This window comes from Siniperca chuatsi, linkage group LG13 (assembly GCF_020085105.1).
Source record: "Siniperca chuatsi isolate FFG_IHB_CAS linkage group LG13, ASM2008510v1, whole genome shotgun sequence".
Classification (NCBI taxonomy): Eukaryota; Metazoa; Chordata; class Actinopteri; order Centrarchiformes; family Sinipercidae; genus Siniperca; species Siniperca chuatsi.
Genome location: NC_058054.1, coordinates 6,137,053 through 6,158,280, shown reverse-complemented (window position 1 = coordinate 6,158,280; position 21,228 = coordinate 6,137,053). Strand labels below are relative to the sequence as shown.

Here is a 21,228-nt window from a genome sequence, read left to right as displayed (position 1 = left end):
ATTGTTTTAGATTAAACTACCCAACAGTATATGAAGTAGTGAACATTAGCTCCCCCTCAAACAGCTACAACAATAAATTGCTACAAGTATAAAGTAGCATTAAATGGAAATACTCAAGTAAAGTACAAGTAGGCCTACATTAAACTTGTTCTTAAGTACAATACTTGAGTAAATGTACTTTGTTACACTGCTGCTTTTAGCTAGCTACTTAAGTAAATGATGTGACCACCACTGCTTATCACTGGCACATTAATTTTCCTTTAGCTCTGCTGTCTAGATATGTTTCTACATTTACACCTGTGGAGAAACACCTTGCTGTTATATTTTTCTTTTTTCCAGGTAGGACCACCGTTTGGAAACGACTTCCAGAGAATACACACCCATGTGCGGCCAGTAGGAGGGGCCATGTGCTGAGGTGTTTGAGAAGGTGATGCCGTAAAAGCGGCCAGTGTGTCGCAAACCAGGTGTCTTGCGGGGGAAGGTGATGTCGTAAAGCGGACAGGGGAAAGGGAGGGGAGGGGTGAGGCAGAGGAGGTGGTGGTGGTGGTGGGGGGGGACAGGAGGAGGAGGGAGGTGACTCGCGAGCGGCTGCGGTTCAGACTCAGCGAGAGGATCATGGCGGATGGCCCCAGGTGTAAGCGCAGAAAACAGGCGAACCCGAAGAGGAGCAGCGGTAAGTCCAAACTCTCCCGTAACCGCCGCTGAGCGAGCCGGGCGGGCTGACGGCGAGCTTTTCACTCTGTAAACTCCCTCTGGAGACTTTCTGGGAGTGAGTTGGACTACGTTTCGGGGAGTTTTGGGGAGTATTAGTGTGTTCATTTCACAGTGTGGTGGTGTACCGTTATACCTGGCTGGCTTCTCTCTCCGCCTAGCGGTGCATGGAGCCGCCTTACGGAGTGAACCGTTATCCGTCAGTTGTAATAACCCGAGGAGCGCTTGATAGTTGTCTGTATTTTTAGTTTCCTTCACTTTTCCTCTCTTTGTTTCTGTACTTTTCTGCCACTTTTCCTCCCTCGACAACACTTGGCGGCAGGTTACGGGGCTTTCACATAACAACGTGGCCCGTTGAGCGCAGTTTGTAGTTTAGTGTATGATTTTTTTTTAGGGCGAGGTTGTTGCGGTGTTAGTTTCATGCTAACTTGCTGCTCACTCGGCCCCGGACGGTGCAGTTTCTCTTTCCCGTTCACAATATTTCAACTTTATCCGTTTGTGTTGATGGCCGGATGGTAAATCGTGCTGTTGCGGTGAATGCATGTGGCTTTTGGTCGGGTTCACTGCTGCCCCGGTGATGGCAAAGAGATGGGATGTTCATTTTATCTCCACTTCACCCCTCCCTGCTAAAACAGGAACACCATATGTTCCCTTAGTTAAGGTAAGAGTGGAAATTGTATTTGTAATTATCATGAAGTAAATTGCCAAATGTATCTCCATGCATGCATGCATTTCCTCATCGCCCGCACCAGTTTAGCTTTATTAATCTAGCCATTTTTGATATTTGGCGTGTTTTTTTTTTGTTGCTGTTGATTGTCTTGCAAATTGCTCCTATTGCACATTTTCGGCTGTTGCTCTTTGCACCTGTCAATTCAGGTTTGTGAACCGTTAGCAATGCTGAAAATAGATGCATTACAATTTTTTTGTATGTATTTTATTTTTAAGCATAGGTTTCGAGCCACTTCATTCCAAAATATGGATTTATTGTATGTCTTTGGTTGTCAGTGTTGACATCATATTTTCCTTATCTTAGTGGAATTTGTATCTGCTGTGAGATATTTGCAATAATCCTCTAATATCACCTACAGCGAGTTTATCTCCATGACATCATTATTAAAATTACCTCAGAATAGGTGTTTGTGGGCTGGAGATTTTTTTCTCTGACTTCAGATGTAGGTTGGTAATAGCCTAACTTTAAATTTACACAGCCCTCTGGAGCCAGAGTCCCTCATTGGACGGTTTCTTACCTGTACTCTCCCCCTCTTACATCGTATCAGCCAATAAAAGAAGTAAACCCATAAATATATATATTTTTGGACACCGTTATGAGGCATGATGTGTGAGCCGAGGGGCTGGAAAGCACCTTTTTTTTTTCTCCTGCTGACGACACGACGGTGACTCTGCGCGTCCGTACAGGAGCCATCATCATCATCATCATCATGTTTACCTGAACGCGGATAACGGGGCTGACAAATGGCCTAGAAATAAACAGAAATAGCACCTGCGGCTCTCGACCGTTAACGGAACAGGATCTGCTCGCCGTTTCCTAAAGGCTCTGGGTCTCGTCAGGAGCCAGGAAAACCGCTCCAAATGTCAACTTGTGCAGGTAGAGATGATTTTTTTTTGTAGTTTTCACCGTGTGCCATGCCAGCTTCGCATGGATGCTCGCCTCCCTTCATTCTCGCGGGATCTATCTCATCGACACGCATTTCTGACCCACTTGTGCATGTTTTGTCTTCCCTTTTATGTATTTATTGTGTGCAGACTGGTTGCCTTGTTTGGTCGAGTGCTCTCTGCAGCTCTGTGTGTGTCCCTGCACGGAAAATGAGCGGTGCATAAGGTGGTTATACCTCTGTTATTCCCACCGTGCACAATAACAGTGTGTAGATCTCACCGTCAAACCTCTCGTTTCCATCTATTGTGTTGCGGTAATTCGTTATACAATTTCCTGAGCGGTGTGCGGAAGGAATGGCGGTCAGTACCATTACTGCAGTGAAGGGTTGGGGTTTTTTTTTTTTTTTTTTTTTTTTTTTACTGGACCGGAGACAGCCAGGTACGCAAGGTGATGCAACACCTATAAAGGTGTATTTTAACCGATTTTTCCCGTGATATCCTTGCCGCGTAAGGCTCAAATACTTGATGGGAACATTTCTGAGCGTCTCGGTTCATGTAATTTCCAAACATACAACGTTAAATGAGATTATAATGGGAAAGGAGCGCATCCACGTCTGTGTTGGGCGCACAATCAAGATGGCAAAAGGTGCCGTGATTCAGTGCGCATCTCTGTCATCTGCTGCAAGTGAAACTCATCTGCCTCTTCGTTTCATTTTTAACCTGCCTCAATTCAAACGTGTATTTTTATTAGTTTGCATCCACATGCCACAGACTGCTTGTTCACAGCCTTCTCACTCCTTTGAATTTCAAAAGAACTGACGGGCCAAACATTAGCCTGTGCTAATGTACCATGACCTCCAGCCTGTCATCACCATGATGTGGCAAACAGGTGCTGATACTATAAACTATATACTGTCACAAAAGCTTTAATTTGTGCTTGTAATTTCCTGTAATTGACTGTTCATATGCTGGCATTACTTGATACTTGATGTAAAGCCAATCTAAAAGATGGACAAACTTTCTGCCATGTATTAGAAAGTGAGTAGACAGACTGTAGATGAGCTTAACTGATATTCCTCAGGTGACCGTGGATACATTTCACTTTGCACATTTTAATGCTTTTAGTCATCATGAAGCCAAATCCCCTAACGATTGTTTTAATTACCAATTAATATACAGATTACTTTATCAATATAATTATTTTGTCTATAAAATGTCAGATAATAGTGAAAAATGCCCATTATAATGGGCATATTCAAATTTCATGTTTTGTCCGACCGACAGTTCAAAAGCCAAAGATATTCAGTTTACTGATATATATATATATATATATATATATATATATATATATATATATATATATATATATATATCTCCTAATAGGGAAAGCAGCAAATCCTCACATTTGAGAAGCTGGAACCAGAGAATGTGTAACATTTTTGCTTAGAAAATTACGATTTATCATTTATCAAATTAGCAAATTCAAATTATTCAAATTACTAAGCAAATTATCAAATTATTTGCTTAGAAAATTACGATTTATCATTTATCAAATTAGCTAATTCATTTCCTGCATTAATTCATTAATCGATCCATCTCCTTTCCTCACTTGAGAATTTTGCTAAATCATGTTTATTAGAACTGAGAACATTGTAAGGAAAAGTATTACACAGTTGTCCCCAGATTACAGCACATTACACACAGGAATCTATATTAAGAAAGACTGACAATACTGTAAATGGTTAATAACAATTTAGCATCTTAAACGATACGCGTTAACACTCACACCTACCAGTGGTTTGGTCCAAACCATAGTGTCAAAGTAGCTTTGCATTGTTTTTGTGGCTTTAGTTTCACATTGCACAATTATGCTTTAGTGAACCAGAACTGTTAATAAAATTATAAATAGATCGTTATCAGACGGAGTGGGTAATCTGTCATTATTGCTGGTTAGAGGCAGAGTTGGGTAGTTAGATCATTAAAATAGTTAGGAACATATGAAGAAAAGGCTGGATGTGAGCAAAAGTTCAGACTGCAGTTTGTCCTTGAATATTTTTTAATGCACGAGCAACGCTGGCAATCACACTCATCTCTTCATACCCATAAAACCCTGTGTTTTGGAGTCATTTCCTGTAGTTATGATGTCATTCATAATGAGCCACACTGCAGTTTGTTTGAGAGGGGACAAACTGCATATTCAGGTGTCTCGGTGCTATTTTAGTGTGACAGCCAAGTTCAAAAGGCATTGTTCTCACCTATCTAAACAAACTAACCATAACCCGCCTGGTGTTATTAGTAGTTGACAGTCAGTTGGCCTAGCTCTGCTTCTTTACAGAGATGATTTCCCACCAAGCAACGACTGTAAACATGCTGGTGTATAAGCCCAGCAGATGATGAGTGTCATCTAGCTATAGGCCTGCAGAGACCCCCAACAACCTTCACTTGTCTCTTACTGTACTTGTTTTTGCCTAAATTAAACCCTTACCACACATTACACTGTACATTACAGTGAGTTGTAGCAGCATGTGCAGTATATAAAAATAGTTACCCCCCCTTTTTTTTAAAGTAAGTATATATAGACATCCTTGTAAATAAAAAAGAGCGGAGGAGAAAGTATGAAGTTGTTTTTGTTTTTTTACCTAAACCTAATGGACTTGTTTTCAGCTCCACCACATATTAATCATCTGTAGTTCTTCTGTAAATGGCAGGTGTCTGCCCTACATGCACACCTGTTGCTGCTGCCACTTTGCAGGGTTCCTGTGGATCCTTAAAAAGTCTTAAAAGGCATTAAAGTCTTGCAAATGCTACATGGGAATGCTACATGGGAAGTAGGATTTTATGAATTGTTTTTTTCTGACATGGCATTGTAAAATCTCAAAGGAATTGGTAACATCTATTTTTTGATTGATTTGAATGATTTACTGAATGCCTCTTGTATTAACCAACAACACTCTGTTTTGTTCCTGGCCGGGATGCTCAGAGCAGAGGATCCACTGTCTGCTGGTTAGGTCTCACTGTAACCTGGACGACATGGGGAAGTGCAAATTCAATGAAAATTGGCTATTTAACCATTTTGCGGCATGGCTGAAACCGTTACAAGGCAATGCATACGAGGCTTGTGTATTTTATGCAAAAAGTTTTTCAAACTTGGCACGATGGGAATCAAGGCAGTGAAATCCCACATGCAGATCAAGAAACACAAAATCCCCAAGAAAACCCGCCAACAAACGGCAGGTATTTCCCAGTTCTGTTCTACCCTCGTCTCCGCGACCTCCACCCCCATCTCTGATACTAGCACCAGGGTCAGCAGCAACAGATCTCCGAACAACATTTGGGTGTACGCCTTCACAGAAAGCAGAGGTACTGTGGTGTCTGAACATAGTGACAAAACACTAATCATACATGTGTTCACTGTTTTTCATGTGTTCCACTCTAGAAAGTTTACATTTTTTTCAACATTTGAAGTAGAACATCTAACTTTTTCACTGGACCAAAAAGTCATGTTTTATGTTATAATTAACATTTGGGCAAAATTGTCCCTAGCCCTAAGTAATTGATGTAGGTTCATGTTTTTCCCCTTCAATTTTGGTTATTGTAAAATTGTTCTTAGATTTGATTTCCAGTGGCATTAAAAAAAGTCTTAAAAAGTCTTAAATCTAACTTGCCTTAAGCTGTAGGAACCCTGCTTCGTCATCCAACGCCTTTCCTCTTGCTTTAAAGTGCTGCATGTTTGTGTGTATGAGTGTGCTTTCAGCTGGGCTGTAATCTAACACTGCAATTTAGGGACTACAGGAATGTGGCCTGGTGTTAACATACCTTTACAGGATAAACACAGCGGCCTACTCCCAGGCTTGGACTGCTCATATGTACAAGCCTGCCAGGGCCCTGGCCTTCACCAGCGTCTGTCGGCCCGTCCTGGTGAGGTTTTTGGATAAATAAGGAAAGGGTTGTTTAAAGGTGCCCTGTGGAGTTTTCTTGTAAACAAACAATAGTTATGTTCCCATTCAGAGTTACTCACCAAAATTCATTGTGTGTATCCTTGAGGTCTAACAAACATGTTGAATGCATTTCCTTCCTCATAAAGTATTTTAAATCCAGCATTGTTTACATCCATGTTTACTTGCTAGTCTTCTTCTTTTCTGCCTTTGCTGGTGCTTTGCTACATTTCTTGGTGTGTTACCGCCACCTGTAGATCAGTGGAATAGTGTGAAACCATTGGCGGGAATGTGTCTCGCGTCACCTGCTTGCATGTGCGACCAAAAAAACTCCACAGGCAACCTTTAAGTTTAGGTTTCCTGTTGATGTGCCAGTTATGGTTCTAGAGCAGCTTCTGTGCTAAAAATATTGTTCATTGTCATCTTAATAATCCTTAGGCCTCCGCTTATTTCAGTTGCAGATGTACGTTTGGTTAAATTATATTGTGCATTTTCATTAGCAATGATAGTGGTGCGTTAACAGACAAGTGTAGTGTTTACAACAGTGTTCACTAACTGCTGTTTTATACAAGTTTTATGAGGTCGGGGAAACATTTGTTGATATGGAAATGCTTTGAATTACTGTTTTAAAGGAATACTCTTGTCTCTTTGGTGATAAGCTCTTTGATCAGCTTACCGTTGTTTGATGCGTAGATGAGTAGCATTTTGTCTGTCTCATATTTATTCAGCTCTCCTCTGTAGATGTTGAAGCTGTAATGCTCTATTTATGCATGTTGTACTTGCATCATCTTATAAGGACTATGGTCATTCAACTGAGCTTGTTGCTTCAAGTGCTGTACAGTTCACTGTGTAGGACTATTTTCTGTTTACCAGTGTTTCTAGACCATGACACACTGTGGCATGGCTCAACCTTGTACAGTCACACTCTCTCAAAGGAAAAAAGGGTTAAATAAAAATGCTGCACCGTGTTTTGTAGTCCTCTTTTGTCTTGGGTCTTTGTATGAATGAGGTCACCCTAAGGTGCTCCAGTACAGCTGTCCTACAGGGCAGAGGAGTCATGTGAGTGTCTTGCCTCAGAAATAAAATCAAGCATTTATTTGTAGCTAATAGGCCTTGCCATAGGCTGGGTTCATCCTGGTACACTCATTATATAGTCTGATAACAAATAATAGATGTTATAATGTTGTATAATCACGTTTAGTAAATGCAATTACACAAAATCCAATATGTTATTATGCTTATCCAATAACCAAAGCTATTTTATGTAAAAGGTCTAGTAATTTTTTGTTTTCATAACTTTTTGTGTCAGAAGGAAATGGTCCTGAGTGTTATTAGATGTGGTTGTGGTCAACAGTAGCTGTTAATTGATCCATGACAATTGGTCATTCATGTTAATTGATCCATGACCATTGGTCATTCAGGTTACTTTCTCCTTGTGCTAAAGAGCCTGGGGCTGTGTGTGTGTGTGTGTGTGTCTATGGGTGTGCGTGCTGTTTCCCTTGCACAAATAGGCCTGTGGAATGACAAAGCACTACAGGATGTCTTTAGCAAGTCAGCATTAACCCCTCCCATTGCCTTTTATGGTCCAGAGGGGGAGGTGCGTCAGGGCTTCTGATGCTGCTGCTGTGACTAATTGAGTAGTGTGTGTGTGTGTGTGTGTGTGTGTGTGTGTGTGTTTGTTTGTTTGTGTGTATACGTGAGAGAGAGTGTGTGTGTGTATGTGTTAGCATCAAGGTGGGAAACTGCTACTTTTCTCTAGGCTTTGCATAACAACACAGGCCTGCTTGTTTGGATTTACATGCATTAACGTGGTGCCTGTGAGGGAAAATCAGCAGTTCCTGCTGATGCTATTGCGTTTCAATTAGATGGTGTCGGCTGATAAAGGCACCTTGACAGATCAGGCGTAGGAAGATGTCTCAATACAGCCTAATAAAGGCATACGCATCAGCTTTAAACTGGTTTAAACAATGTACACCCGTGTCTGACTTGTACAGCAGTTATAGCAGGTTAAATTAAATAAAGGAGTCAGAGTCTGGATCATTTAATTCATTATGAACTATACAGCAACTTTTAGTATTATGTAACTAAGTACACATAACTATGCGTAACAAACAAACAAACAAACAAACAAACAAATAAAGCAAACATGGAAGTTATACTTAATGAGAATGAGATAAAGAAAACAATATCAACTGTGGCATTAATAAGTTTATCTGATGGATTTTAAAGGCAGAAAGTGGGAAGTTTGTTTCTATAGAAACATAGTGATGAGGATTTTCACAGCAGTGATGTAGACTGTAAATCAGCAGATGTTCAGGGTGTGTTTGGGAAAGTTGCTGAGGTAAGCTATGCCAAACAAAACAGCCACAATCACAATCACTTCATTAACTAAACTACATATTCAGAAAGAAGCCTCAGTTATGTCATTTAGGCTGCACTGCACAGAGGAGTCTAAATACATCTGAATCATGCGTGGCAATGTGGATTTTGAAACTCAAAACTATAAGTTGTCTGTATCACCAGTGTTGACAACACAGAATTTTGAAAATAGCCCCCCCCACAGAGCCACCAAGCCTTCCACAGAGAGGTCAGAGGTCAATGGAGCAGCCCTGGAGCTACGTTACACCAGAAACCACATGAGCCACATGTGCCGAGAAGCACTGTGTCAGTGAATAGCATGTAGATGCTCAGTAGAGATTCGGTGTTTGGCATATTTTCTCTGTGTGCTGCAAAAAGATTACACAGAAGTACACAAGGAAAATGTACCATGTATAGCTTATTTTGCTTCAAATCATAACAAAATGTTGTGTACATTTAATAGTAAAGCTAACTGTGTCTTTTCTGCACTGATGTTACTTTTAAGTCTCCCCTGAAAAATGGTTTGGACTCATTTGTGTGTCAGAACATAAACATGTTTTTTGAACAGGTTCATTAGCCATCCCGGTCCTCAAGTGTCAGTCCGTGCACACCTAAATCAATTCAGGGCTAAATGACACCTTAATTGTATCAAGTGCGCAAGACTAGAATTGCATTAAAAAGACAGGTGGACCTTGAGGACAAATTTGGGAAAAACAAATTTGGGTGGCATTATTATCCAGTTCTTGTTCTAAGTCTGTCTAGGCTGCAAAAATGGGTCTTGTCACACATTCAAAACTCCAATAATCAAATCACAGAAGATTACTTAATTTAGATGGCTGTTATTGTTAGACAACACTATCAATGCCTTCAAGAGAAATCAAGAATGTAATGTCCATTTGTTGCTATAATTTAATGAAAGACAATCAGTGTTGATATGTGTCATGCTAAGAATGAAGATCTCAGAAGAGTGGTAGAAAAGATCCATTTTCGTGTTAAATTGAAAATAAGATTATAGTAAAGCCAGCTCCTCCAAACTTACAATGCCGTTTAAAATTGATGTTATGAAGACTGAGTTTGCTCACTGCCACCTACACTCAAAACAAAGCCAAATGTGGAACCAGAACTGAAATTTTACTTCCAGCGCCACTGGTGCATAAAATCTCACAGGAACTGCCAAACCCGTATTAGCACTTTTCTTAAAGGTGGCCTAACCCATTTCCGTTAGTAACCTGCTTTGCTGTTGCCTTTCATCGTTCTCATTAAACTACCTGCATATTCATGTATTCAAGAGGCTTCGCTAGCAGCTAACAGCTAAAACTTAAATCTATACTGTGGTGCTAACCAAAGCTGAGCAGTGAAAGACAGCCTGTGGTGAAGGGACCCAGTTTATTCTGCTGCTGCTGGTAACTAGCATCCCACCTCACACCATGCATATGTCTGTGTTTGTGTGTTATAACTTCTATATATGAGTGCATGTGTGCCTTTGCATGAGTGTTAAATAAGGTTATACATTTATACATTTGTGAGTTTGTGTGATTGTGTGGGTTATGTGTGCGTACAGGCCAGTATGTGTCAAAAGAAAGAGTCCCATTCAAAGTCCTGTGTGTAAGTGGGAGAGGGGGAGCACTCTTTCACACTTAACTGGTGGGAAACTCCTCTCCCTCTCCTTTGGTGGTGGTACAATTTGCATATCCTGCCATCCTCCATTCTCTTTTTTCTCCTGCCGCCTGAGAAGCAGAACAGAGGCCGCTGGCTCCTCGAGCTCAGAGAAAATCAGTGAAAATGCAGCCCAAAGCTGCTGCCTGCTTCCAGGCATAACACCGAGCCACTTCCACATGTGCTGTACAGTAGAGACTGGTCATTGAAGTGGAATGCCGCTTGCCTGTGATAGGCTACTCGCTTTGATTCGCTTCCATTAAAATTGGAGCACATCTCAAAGGTAAACCAGAAAGAAACAGGTGTAGGAAAGCTGAAACGAAAGGAAATGTGGTGCTGCTGAGAGGGGAGAAGGAGTGGAATAATGAAATGGATGAATTAAAGAAAACAGTGAAACAGTACAACGTTAAAGCCCAACTTAACATTAGAATATGACCTCCATGTTTGTCTCTGTACTGAAACATCTTCACCTTAGTAAAAATCCATTTCTGTTGGTGAGATTTCTTTAGTCTGTGCTGTCTTGACCAGGACACTAGTGGAAAAGGTTTTTACTCTAAAATAGCATGCTTACTAAAGATCTATAGTATGTAGTAATGGAAAATGTTTCTTTAGGCTTGTACCATGGCATATGCCCTTTTGAGCTTTTACCATGCTCAAATGCCTTTTCACAGGAACCAGATTATTTTCATAGGAACATTATGTATTAAAATAACTAAATTAAGTGTTTTTTACTCTGATTTCACATTTGATTACTTACGTACTAACAAACCAAAGCTATATAAAACCAAGGAATTCTTGAAAGATTCCAACTTATTTGTGATTTAATAAAGCTTAAAAAACAAAAAAAGAGTCAAATGTAAAACCTACAGTAGGAGCAGGGGAGGCGACCTCCCAGCAGCCCCACTGGTCTCAGGAGACATAAATCATGAGCGGTGGACAGGTGGGTTAGGAGGGGCCTGGACTCACTAAAGACCCCCCAGAGACCTCAGTGGGTAGGGCAGCAGCAGGACAGGTGGGAGTGGAATAGAGAATTAGATTAGAAGCACAGAAGAGTGATTTATTCTCCTCTTTAACACTGTAGCTGGCTTTCCATTTAAGTCTCTTTTGTGTCTCAGATCACGATGTGCATCAAATGAGAAGAGTCACACAAAAAATCAGAAAATGAAAGTGGACAGCACTGAAAATATGTGGCACAAAGAGAGGCATACTCACCTCACTGTTCAAAAACTAGTTTGCTAGAAAGCTATATTTATATACCCTACCTACCATTTATACACCCACCTTTGTTTGAAATCAACCACGCCCTCTCTCTGGAGGGTTGTTGTAAGGCATTTTGGGAAATGCCTGTTCTTACTAACCTCTTGTTCACACATACAAACGCAAAGGCTCTCTCCTGCCTCTCATGAGCCTGAAGCTCGGTGACATGTTTAGCATTGAGTTGGTAATCTACATACTAATTATCTCCTGTCCTGTTGCTACTATACTGGCAACCAACAAAATAGTTAATTTCTGTAGGGATGTGCTTCCATGTTTCTCATCCAAGTTTTAGTAGCTTGTTAAAATTACATCTCAGGAGAATTGGGAAGCCATTGACCACGGCGCTCAGCTTTACCTCCATTTTGTTTACTTTTACGCACTTGAGTTGGACTCACAGAAAACAATTCAGTTTTCCCAAAGGAATTCATTTTACGTGATTGGTTGTTGCCAGGTTGTTGCGCCCACGTGTCAGAGCTAAAACAATTAGTCAATTAACTGATTAGTCAACTGACAATTTATTGAAAACTTTCTTCTTTTTTTAAGATATTTTTTTGCCATTTCTGCTTCATTAGATAGTCACAGTAGAAAGAAAGAGGAAAGGCAGGGGAGAGAGAGAGAGGGGGGAACAAGCAACACAAGCACATTTGATAGTTCCAGCTTCTCAAATGTGAAGATTTGCCCCTTTTCTCTGCTTTTTATCATTGTAAATTAAACATCTTTGGGTATCGGATTGTTGGTTAGATAAAACAAGCAATTTGAAGATGTCACCTTGGGCATCGGGAAATTAGAACATATTGCACATTTTCACTATTTTCTGCTGTTTTATAGCTAACAATAAATCGATTAATCAAGAAGATAATTGGTAGATTAATCAATAATGAAAAGAATCATTAGTTGCGGGGTCAGTTGCACTGGTTCCTGATTGGTCTCCTCCTGGGCAGTGCTGCTATTGGTATTTGAACATCATACCGTTTGCTCAGTTTTGAATAAATGTATCCTCTACGTGTGGACCTGTCTGTTAATAATGATATGACTGTAAACGGTGCACCACTATACTGTGGTTCTGTTTACGTTCTGTGGACAGGTTTCTCTTTATTCATGTGATTTTATATTTGTTTCATAGTTGGATAGCGGCTGTCTGTCTGTTCCCTCTCCCATTATGCAGGATGGATGGCGAGTTGAAATGGAACAGAGGATTTGATTAGAAGCTGAGTTGAGATGTGCAATGTGGATTCTCTCTTTGTGTCTCTCCTCCATCCTGTGTCCAGTGGGTGTGATTTGCAGTGCATGGAGTCAGAGGGATGATATATGACACTTGTCAAAGTGAACACCGGGAGGAAGAAGGGAGAGGAGGTGGAAGACACCTCTTGCTTGCAAACAAAATATGTAGGTCTATTCAAATCCCTTAATAAACTGTCAGCGTAGATTTAGATTTGATGTAGGAGAACATTAAGAGTTGTCCTTTTTAAATCATGCAAGCAAATTCACAGTTGAGTGAAAGAGAGAGCTGGCGAGGCTAAAAGAAAGGGAGTGTTGTTATTGAATTACAGGTGATGGCTGCTAATTGGGCCCTCCAGAGGTTGTGTGTGTGTGTGTTTGGTGTGAGTGTGTGTGTGTCTGGCTCTAGGGATGCAGAGTTGATGAAGCTGTTAGGGTAAAGTGCGGGGCCCCAGTGCGCTCCCTGAGTGCTGTGCTTTAGAAGCTGTCCTGTCCCTGCAGAGGAGCACTAATGGAGGCCACCCAGCCCTGATGAATTACACCCAGACTGGATGGATGGAGGGACGACAGAGCCGGTGGTGATGCTGCTGTAATTGAGGTGGCTGCTGAGTGAGAAGGGTGCTCGGTTTTTGATGAGCTGTAGGCAAGAAGCAACACGTTTGCACCGGAGCCGTGACAATATCAGCATTACCACCCCACTGAGGCTGTTGGCAGGGTGACGGCAGGGCCTGAAAGTCATACTGCACAAGCTTTTTATCTGAATACATGTTATTCTACTCACTGATTCGTGTGACACAACAGTGACTCAGTCTATAGCCAGTCCATGAAATCGAAAAAATTTGATGTTTGATCTCATATCTGGGAACGTCCTCTGCTGTACAAGAAGCAAAGTGTTTCATGTTTACTGTAGTAGCAGTTTGTGCTTGTTTGGAATAAATAGAAGATAAACTAGTAGCTAATATGAGCAGGGATAGCCAACAGTACTGAAATTACTTATTTGACAGAAAATTGATAACAATCGATTTTATAATTATAGATTAATAGGTTAAGTAATTTATCAAACAAAAATACCAAATATTCACTCGTTCCAGCTTCTCAAATGTAAAGATTTGCTGTTTATCTAGTTGCAAATTGATTATACTTATGTTTAGAATTTTTTTTGCCAGACAAAACGAATTGAAGATGCAAACTTGGGCTCTCAGAACTTGCCATGCCCATTTATCACACTTCGTTGACATTTTATAGACAAAAGAAGTAGTTCTCACTGCATATTTTCCATCTCTCTCTACTGTGCCCATAAGTGATTAGCTCTTGAGCACACATTGAACACACCTAATCCAGCTAACCAGGTGTTGGTTGAACAGGAAAATACAGTGCCTATGAAAAATATTCAAAATTTTATTGTCTTACAACATTGAACCAAAGTAGATTTAACATTTTAACAGCATTTTAACAGATTTAACAGCTTTTTTGACACTGATCAACAGAAAAAGACCAATTAATGTCAAAGTGAAAACCGATCTCTACAAAGTGATCTAAATTAATTACAAATATAAAGTACTTTTTTGCACAAGTATTCACCATCTCCAAGTCAGTATTTAGTAGCTGCATCTTTGGCAGTGATTTCAGCCTTGAGTCGGTGTGGATACAGTATGGAAAATATGCTGTGTATATGTGTTGGGGCTGTCCAGGACCAGGAGTGAGCATCACAGGACTAAAAGAGTAATAAGTGCTAATGAAAAATATTCATTAGTTGCAGCCCTAATAGCCAACATGACTCAACAGACAATTGTTTGATTGTTTGATAGAGAAACAGGGACATGTGAAAGAGACAGGAAATATCACAGACTAGATTTGAGCCTCACTCACTTCCCAGTTTTACGTTCCTACTTTTTTATCGAGTCATGACTGTGCTCTTCCCTGTGAGTTAATGGAGCTCTTTTATATAAGATTGCATCTCGTATTTCCCTGGATATTTTCCAGGGAAATTATTTGGCACAAATGTTATTACATGATTTTTAAGCAAATTGACATTCTGTCATGATGTGTGATTTCTGGAGTTTTTTGTGTATCTCTTTGGGTAAGATAATGGCACCAGCACCACAAGGTTTTGGGTTTCATTTCCTTGTGTAATTTAGAACTGAAACAATTTATTGATTAGGTAATTGACATACAGCTAATCCAGCTTCTCAGTTGTAAGGACTTGCTGTTTTCTTTATTTTATGCAATAGTAAATTGAATATCTTTGGGTAGTGCATGGTACTAACACTGAGTAGTAACTCATGAAACTACATGGCTTTTTGGATGAAAACAATCACCAAAACCTACAATATTTCTGCCCTTTTCACATCATTTTTGTATTCATTATCACATCCAATTTGCTTTCTCTCTGTAATTGTTATTCTTTTTATCTGCTGAGCATACAGGATATCTGCAGTCACTGAGAATGCCACCATGCTTATCCACCTTGGTAGATTTTTGTTGATCAAAGCAGTTTTGGCATCAGTGTTGCAGCTGCAGTGTGATTGCTGAGGTGTCAGCTGTTCAGTCTACTAGAGATGTGGACAAACGACACTGCAGGCTTTCTCATCATTTTGTTTCTGTGTTTGTGCTTCTGCCACAATCCCACAGTGGGATTTTGGCTCCCTCTACCTTCTCTGAGGGAGACCTGTGGGGCAAGGCTAACACACCTCCATTTGTGTTTTCTTTGCATGTGTACTGTATGTGAGAACATCAGAGCAGTCCTCTGTTAAGCCATTTGCATCCACATACTTGTCTGTTGTGACGCCTCGTTGTTAAAGGGTTACACGACTTAAGTTATCAACCATAAACAATTATGTGCGTGAGAGTTTGAGATTGTGTGGCTTGTTTACTTCCAATGATGTGTGTCTGTTATGGCAGGATGTGAGTAGCGGGGTCTACTGTCTGTCCTTACAGGGTTTCCTCTGTAATAGTACTGTAACAGTGGTGGCTTGGGTCATTTAGTGGCCTTGTTGTGACTCTACTGATTGCAATATTTCTATTTTGTTTCCTTAATTTTCAACAAAAAGCTGATATTCTTAATGTTGCATTATTCTTGCAGTGATGTTTTTTTTCTTGGTGCACCAGTGCTGAGTGAACGTAGAGGAAACTCTGTTATCTTTACACCTGCGTAGGTAAACTGTCATCCTCACTTTGCACTGTGAAGTACAAACATCAGATGTCAAACCACATAACCAGCCTGAATAGGTTACAGTTTATTGACATGATAAGAAAGTGACAGCATCCAAAGCAAAATGATGGGTCTTGTCTATGGATGGTTAGTCTAGGTAAGTTTTCAGATGTACTACTAACAAGTGTTTTAAGTTAAATTAGTGTTTTGGGGCATTAAAATGATAATATGTTAAGATTTTGACCTTGGTCTTAAAATGTGGGGATCAGCCATGTTACTCCAAATTAGCTGTTGACTTTTGGAAACCAAGAGCCAGTGCAGTCAATGGGCAAAAACTTTAATTTCCTGCCTTCATCAAGTTTGTAACCTAAGCAGTCTGGCTGAGATGCAGTTTTCCTTTTTGGGTTATCGGTATATTAGAATTGGCACAGGTGCAGCTCACAGGTTCCATCTTTTACGTCTTGACTGGGTTTCATCAACAGTGTTTGTTTTCCCCCCTGGTCTCATGCAGCAGGTATCTTAATGTGATCTCAGAGATACTTGGAGATAGTCTCACCAACCTTTAGTGAGCTTGACGTATTAATGAATAATGAAATTAACTGTTAGTTGCAATAATAGTTAGTTGATAAATGTGTGACTTTGCTCTTGAAATAAATGCATGCTAATTTGGAAATGGAAAAAGGTGCATATAAAACTAATTAATCCAAAATAGGATAGGCATGTGGAAATATGTTACTGGGACATGACCTAAAAGTTTTACTTCTTTCTTGGTTAAGCTGTTGAAGCTCTTGCCAGCCTTTTTTCTCTCCCACTCAATCCATGTCAAGACAAATCCAGTTTATTTATGTACATAGTGCCCTCATCAGATTTGTCTAGCAACACTGCACTTAGCCTAAATACCGCCAAAACAACAGCTGAAAACAAGCAGAAACAAGCAAACTCAAGGATTTGCTGCTAGTATATGTGTGTTTGTGTGTGTGTGTATATATACACCCTTCCCAGCGTAGCAGGTGTGCCTAGGCTTCAGCCCCATTACAAGTCTCATAAATACCACCTGACACCGTTACAGCAGGCAGGCTTCGATATAAAACTCTCCTCCTGTGGCGTGAGCATGCAGCCCTTCAGCACAATTATATTATACCGCACTTCAGGGGAGGAAAGCTACACCCCTGCCCAGAACCTCTTAACAGACCGAGCTGGTCTGGGCACACATACTCTCTCTCAAGCTGTGTCGTATGACTTTAAATCTGAGCTGTTTTTATTTTTGTATTTAAAGCACTTTGTGACAAACCTGTTTTCTTAAAAGCATTTCAAGAATTAATTTGACTTGACTCAAAATTAGTTGACTCCTTTTTAGTTATTTTTAAAAGGGGATCCTCCAAAGCTAGAATGTGAAATGTCCATTGCCACACATGTTCATTTGAGACTTTAACCCTGGACAAAACACACACATACTTTCAGAAACATTAAGTATGCATCAAATTTAATGGTGCTTAATGGGAAAAAAAACATCATAAAGGTCAAGGTGTTCTGGAGTTTAATCCCCCTGTATGCTGTAACAGTTAAAGCAAATTTGGCACATTTGTGGCCAGAAGGTGTTGTAATTATAAATATTTGTCTGGAATTCACTTTGTGCAGATACACCTGTGCTGTGTTTTCCCGTTTAGCCTCTTTGCTGCCTCGCCTAGATGACATTTCAATCTGAACGTGCTTGACATTTTGCTAAACTGCATTCGGAAAGGTTCTGCCTGTCCCTGTGTTTTCCTTCCCCTCCTCCCTGCATTGTGTGACTGGGTAAACAGGCGCACACACACACACACACACACACACACACACACATATCCTCACAGACTGCCTATACATCTGGGGAGTTTGCTTTGTACGCCTGCAGGTTTAGGATTATGCCTTTGTCTTTATAGCCTACCACGCACAGAACAGCCTTGAGATGTTTATTTTTGATGTTTTCCCTAAACACACCTGTAAAGAAAAAGTAGGCTAGCATCTCATTATGGTCTCAAAACAGGTCCGTTTTTTTCACAGTCTGTACACGGAAGGTTTCAACTGCTTAGTCTTTCCTGTGTCCAGACATTAGGAGTTGCACAAAGTGGGTGGAACAAGCATTTTAGCAAATAGGACTGTTTGATCTGTTTGCATGTAAGTTAATAGACTAAAGATTAGGTTTCCAGATAGTGCAAACCTTTTGAATTCATACCAAACACATTGCTGTTGTATAGTGAGGTAAGGGTCTTTGAAAACATCATGCCTGTAGCTTTGCCTCCTCCAATCATCAGGTTCAGTTGAACTTTTAATCCAGTGGCTGAAAGCATATGGGGATCGTTCCCATGCTCTGGTTCTGTGCCACTCAGATATGAAATCTTCCCGCTGCCAGCTTTCTGGTACCCGGGCACGGTCTCATCTCCCAGCTTGACGCTTCCCTCGCTGTCAGCCGTTCAAAGCGAGCTATCGAACTGCCCGGCATCCAGGTGGCAGCAGCATGGTCTTCATTTAGTGAGGACAGAACTGCCATGCCAGCCGAGGCTACGTGCCAGAGAGCTGCCTGCAGAGCTTGCCACAGCTGCTGCCAACTCCTGACATACAGTAGACGAGCGATTTTGCGCCGGCAGTGCCAAAAATACAGTGGTCTGACTCTGATTAAGTAATATGATGTAAGATGGTGGGATGGTGTGAAGTAGCCTGCTGGATTTGGAGATGGAGATATTGTTAGTGGGGAAGGGAGGGGGAGGCTGCAGCTCTGTCCGTTCTCCATCTGTGTTCTGATTATGAAATTAGGCTGCTGACTGGATACACAGACCCATTCATAAAGGCTTAATCTGCGAGGAAGTTGGGACTTTGCAGTTACACAGGTGGATTACAGTTAATGAAGTACGAAAATGATGCCATTTTATTGTAGGATTTCAAATTGGTTAAACCAAATTTCAGGAATAAAGTAACATTGTTGATGCTTTTCAAGTAAAAGTTGCATTTTTAAAAGTTTAATTTAACTATCTGTATGTATTTGTAGTCAAGTCTGCTCTGGTTTCTTAATGTGGATTACTATAGTACAAACTTGGTTATTTAATAAACCATATTTAAGTAAACAATCACAACTGCTAGTGTTTTAAGGACAGTGAAATGTCAGTCAGAGCATCTTTAGCTTTTGTAATGTAAAGTATTTCTGACAGAAATGAAAACGTTGGGGTATTATGAGATGGATTTGAGTAAATTGCTCAGAGATTTGATTTGATTGCTCGAAAGTGGGAATGACTCCAAGCATGGAGTCTCCGGAGAACAACAGCGACTAGGAGCACAGACAACCGTCCATCCACACCTACCTCATCTGAGTTGTTAGATAAGGAGGCAGGAGAGAGAAACTAATAAATCAGACATGATATCCAAACACACCTCCGACCAATGATTTGGTCATTTGCTCCATTAGTCACTACGACCCCACGAGCTAATAATCACAGGGGTTAGCTGTTCGCCCCAAATCACATTTGATTCTAGAAAAGAGAAGAAATTTGATATATAAATGCTCAAAAATGCTTTACATATGCCAAGAGATATTAGAACAGTGAATGCAGGGACACAGAAAAAAAACTTGTGAATGTTATATTTTTTGTCACTCTGCCCTTAAGGAACCTGTATTACTGTATGTGTTTCAGGAGGTAAAGTTTGTGACTGTGTACTTTAACTTCAAAGCAAACATTTTGACTGATGTACCTTACAGCTGACCTCAGTTTGCCCAGACTACTGAGGTCAGCAGTGTTATCCGAGAGCATTTTTCACATGACAGCAATAGCCTGTGTGTGCTCCAGCATGTTTACCCTAAAGCTCAGGGCAGACCCACATAAGGCTTGTCTGGTGTAGTGTTAAGCTAAGCGTTTAGTTTAGCATAGCCTAGCCAATGAAGCATAGCACAGATACAGAAACTGCTCATGGCAATACACACTTCCCCCCACAGGCTAGCTTGTGTTGCAGAGGCAGCTATCTCTAGCAGAGAGACAGCTAAACACACAGATGTCATGTTTTGCACATCACAATGCTCAGCTTTTACTGATGCTAAGCAGCTCTTTGTAATCAGTGAAAGTCTACAGTTCTCCGACCTATTTCCCAAGGAGTTTTCAGCCAGAGAGAGAGTGTGTGTGATATGAATACTGAGCAGGTGAGAATAGGAGGAAAATGTAGTGGAGCTGGTAGTGAGTATTAGATCATGACCACAGCAGTACAGAAGTACCTGCTGGGGCATAAATCAGGCTCCCAGAGATTATTATTGATAAGAAGGAAGTGTTTTTTCCTGTTGAAACTCACTGTGACCAATGTAAGGGAGAGGAGAGATTAATTCTGCAGGCAGGACTTGAAAGCAGAGTTTCATGCCAAAATGAGAAAACCACATTTTTTCAAATGCGCTGCTAAAAACAGGCGAAGGAAAAAAAAGATTGTTGGCTTAAAAGTAAAACCAGCTATTAAATATATTAAGTTTTCTGCTACCTCACAATGTTTTGTTTGGAAAACGTGTATTTGTGAGGAATGAGCAGTAACCATTTGGGAAAGGCTTTTTTCCAGAGGAGAGGGTAATCATTTTAGAAATGTATGCATCGTCACGTCAGTCATGCCAGGGGCTTGTCAACCACTGAAACAGTCTCCACAGGGACAGAAAATGTGGAAAATATGTTGACTCTAGCTTATTGATCGGGTGTATGATTAGCTGAATGCTTCTACATTACCTGATTGCTTATAGGATATCCTCTGATTGGCATCAGTGAAATAGAAAGCAAGGCCTTTTCCAAATTGAAAATACATCATGAGTTGCAACTAAAGCATGTCTGGAAAATCTGGGTGTGGATTGAAACACAAGATGTGCTGGAGGTAAGAGAGTCCTCTGCTCTGCACTCTGCATTTGGGTGGCTCTGAAGCTCCGTCTCTCCCATTATATTTTATGATAATCATTATATTATAAATGGTTTTTAAGGCTGTAGCAGGCAGGGTGAATCTCAGGCAGTAGACAGAGTGTTATGTGGGATTAAAAACTTAAAAGGTGAACCTGAACAACATTTCCAGTGCGATAACCTCAATAGTCTTGAAAGGAAAGGTCAGTGCAGAGAGTATTAGCACCCAGAGCAGAAACCAAACAGAAATCACCATTGTGCCACCATTGTTTCTCCGAACGACTTGTTTCCAACTGTCCTTTTAGCTTCCCAGACAGCTCCTCCTGAGCATCTTTTTTTGCTGGTTTGATCCAGAGGTGTCACTCTGAGCACTTACTGATGACGTGAGGCTTGACTGAGAGGATATTAACCTTGTTGCACCCACCAAAGATCAACCCAACCC

The 21,228-nt window shown here is 40.6% G+C and overlaps 1 protein-coding gene across 3 annotated transcripts in view; it reads left to right on the top strand.

Moving 5' to 3' along the window:
• The first annotated feature begins 525 nt into the window (after positions 1-525).
• The window catches only part of LOC122887453 (zinc finger E-box-binding homeobox 1-like), a 68,070-nt gene continuing 47,367 nt past the window's right edge, over positions 526-21,228 (top strand). For 2 of the 3 annotated variants that reach the window (XM_044220706.1, XM_044220704.1), the window contains exon 1: positions 526-673. In XM_044220706.1, the coding sequence (XP_044076641.1) occupies positions 616-673 (58 nt within the window). In that variant the 5' untranslated portion in view covers positions 526-615. Of the gene's footprint in view, positions 674-1,907; positions 2,318-21,228 lie in introns of those variants that run through there. The other variant, XM_044220705.1, reaches the window with a different exon arrangement.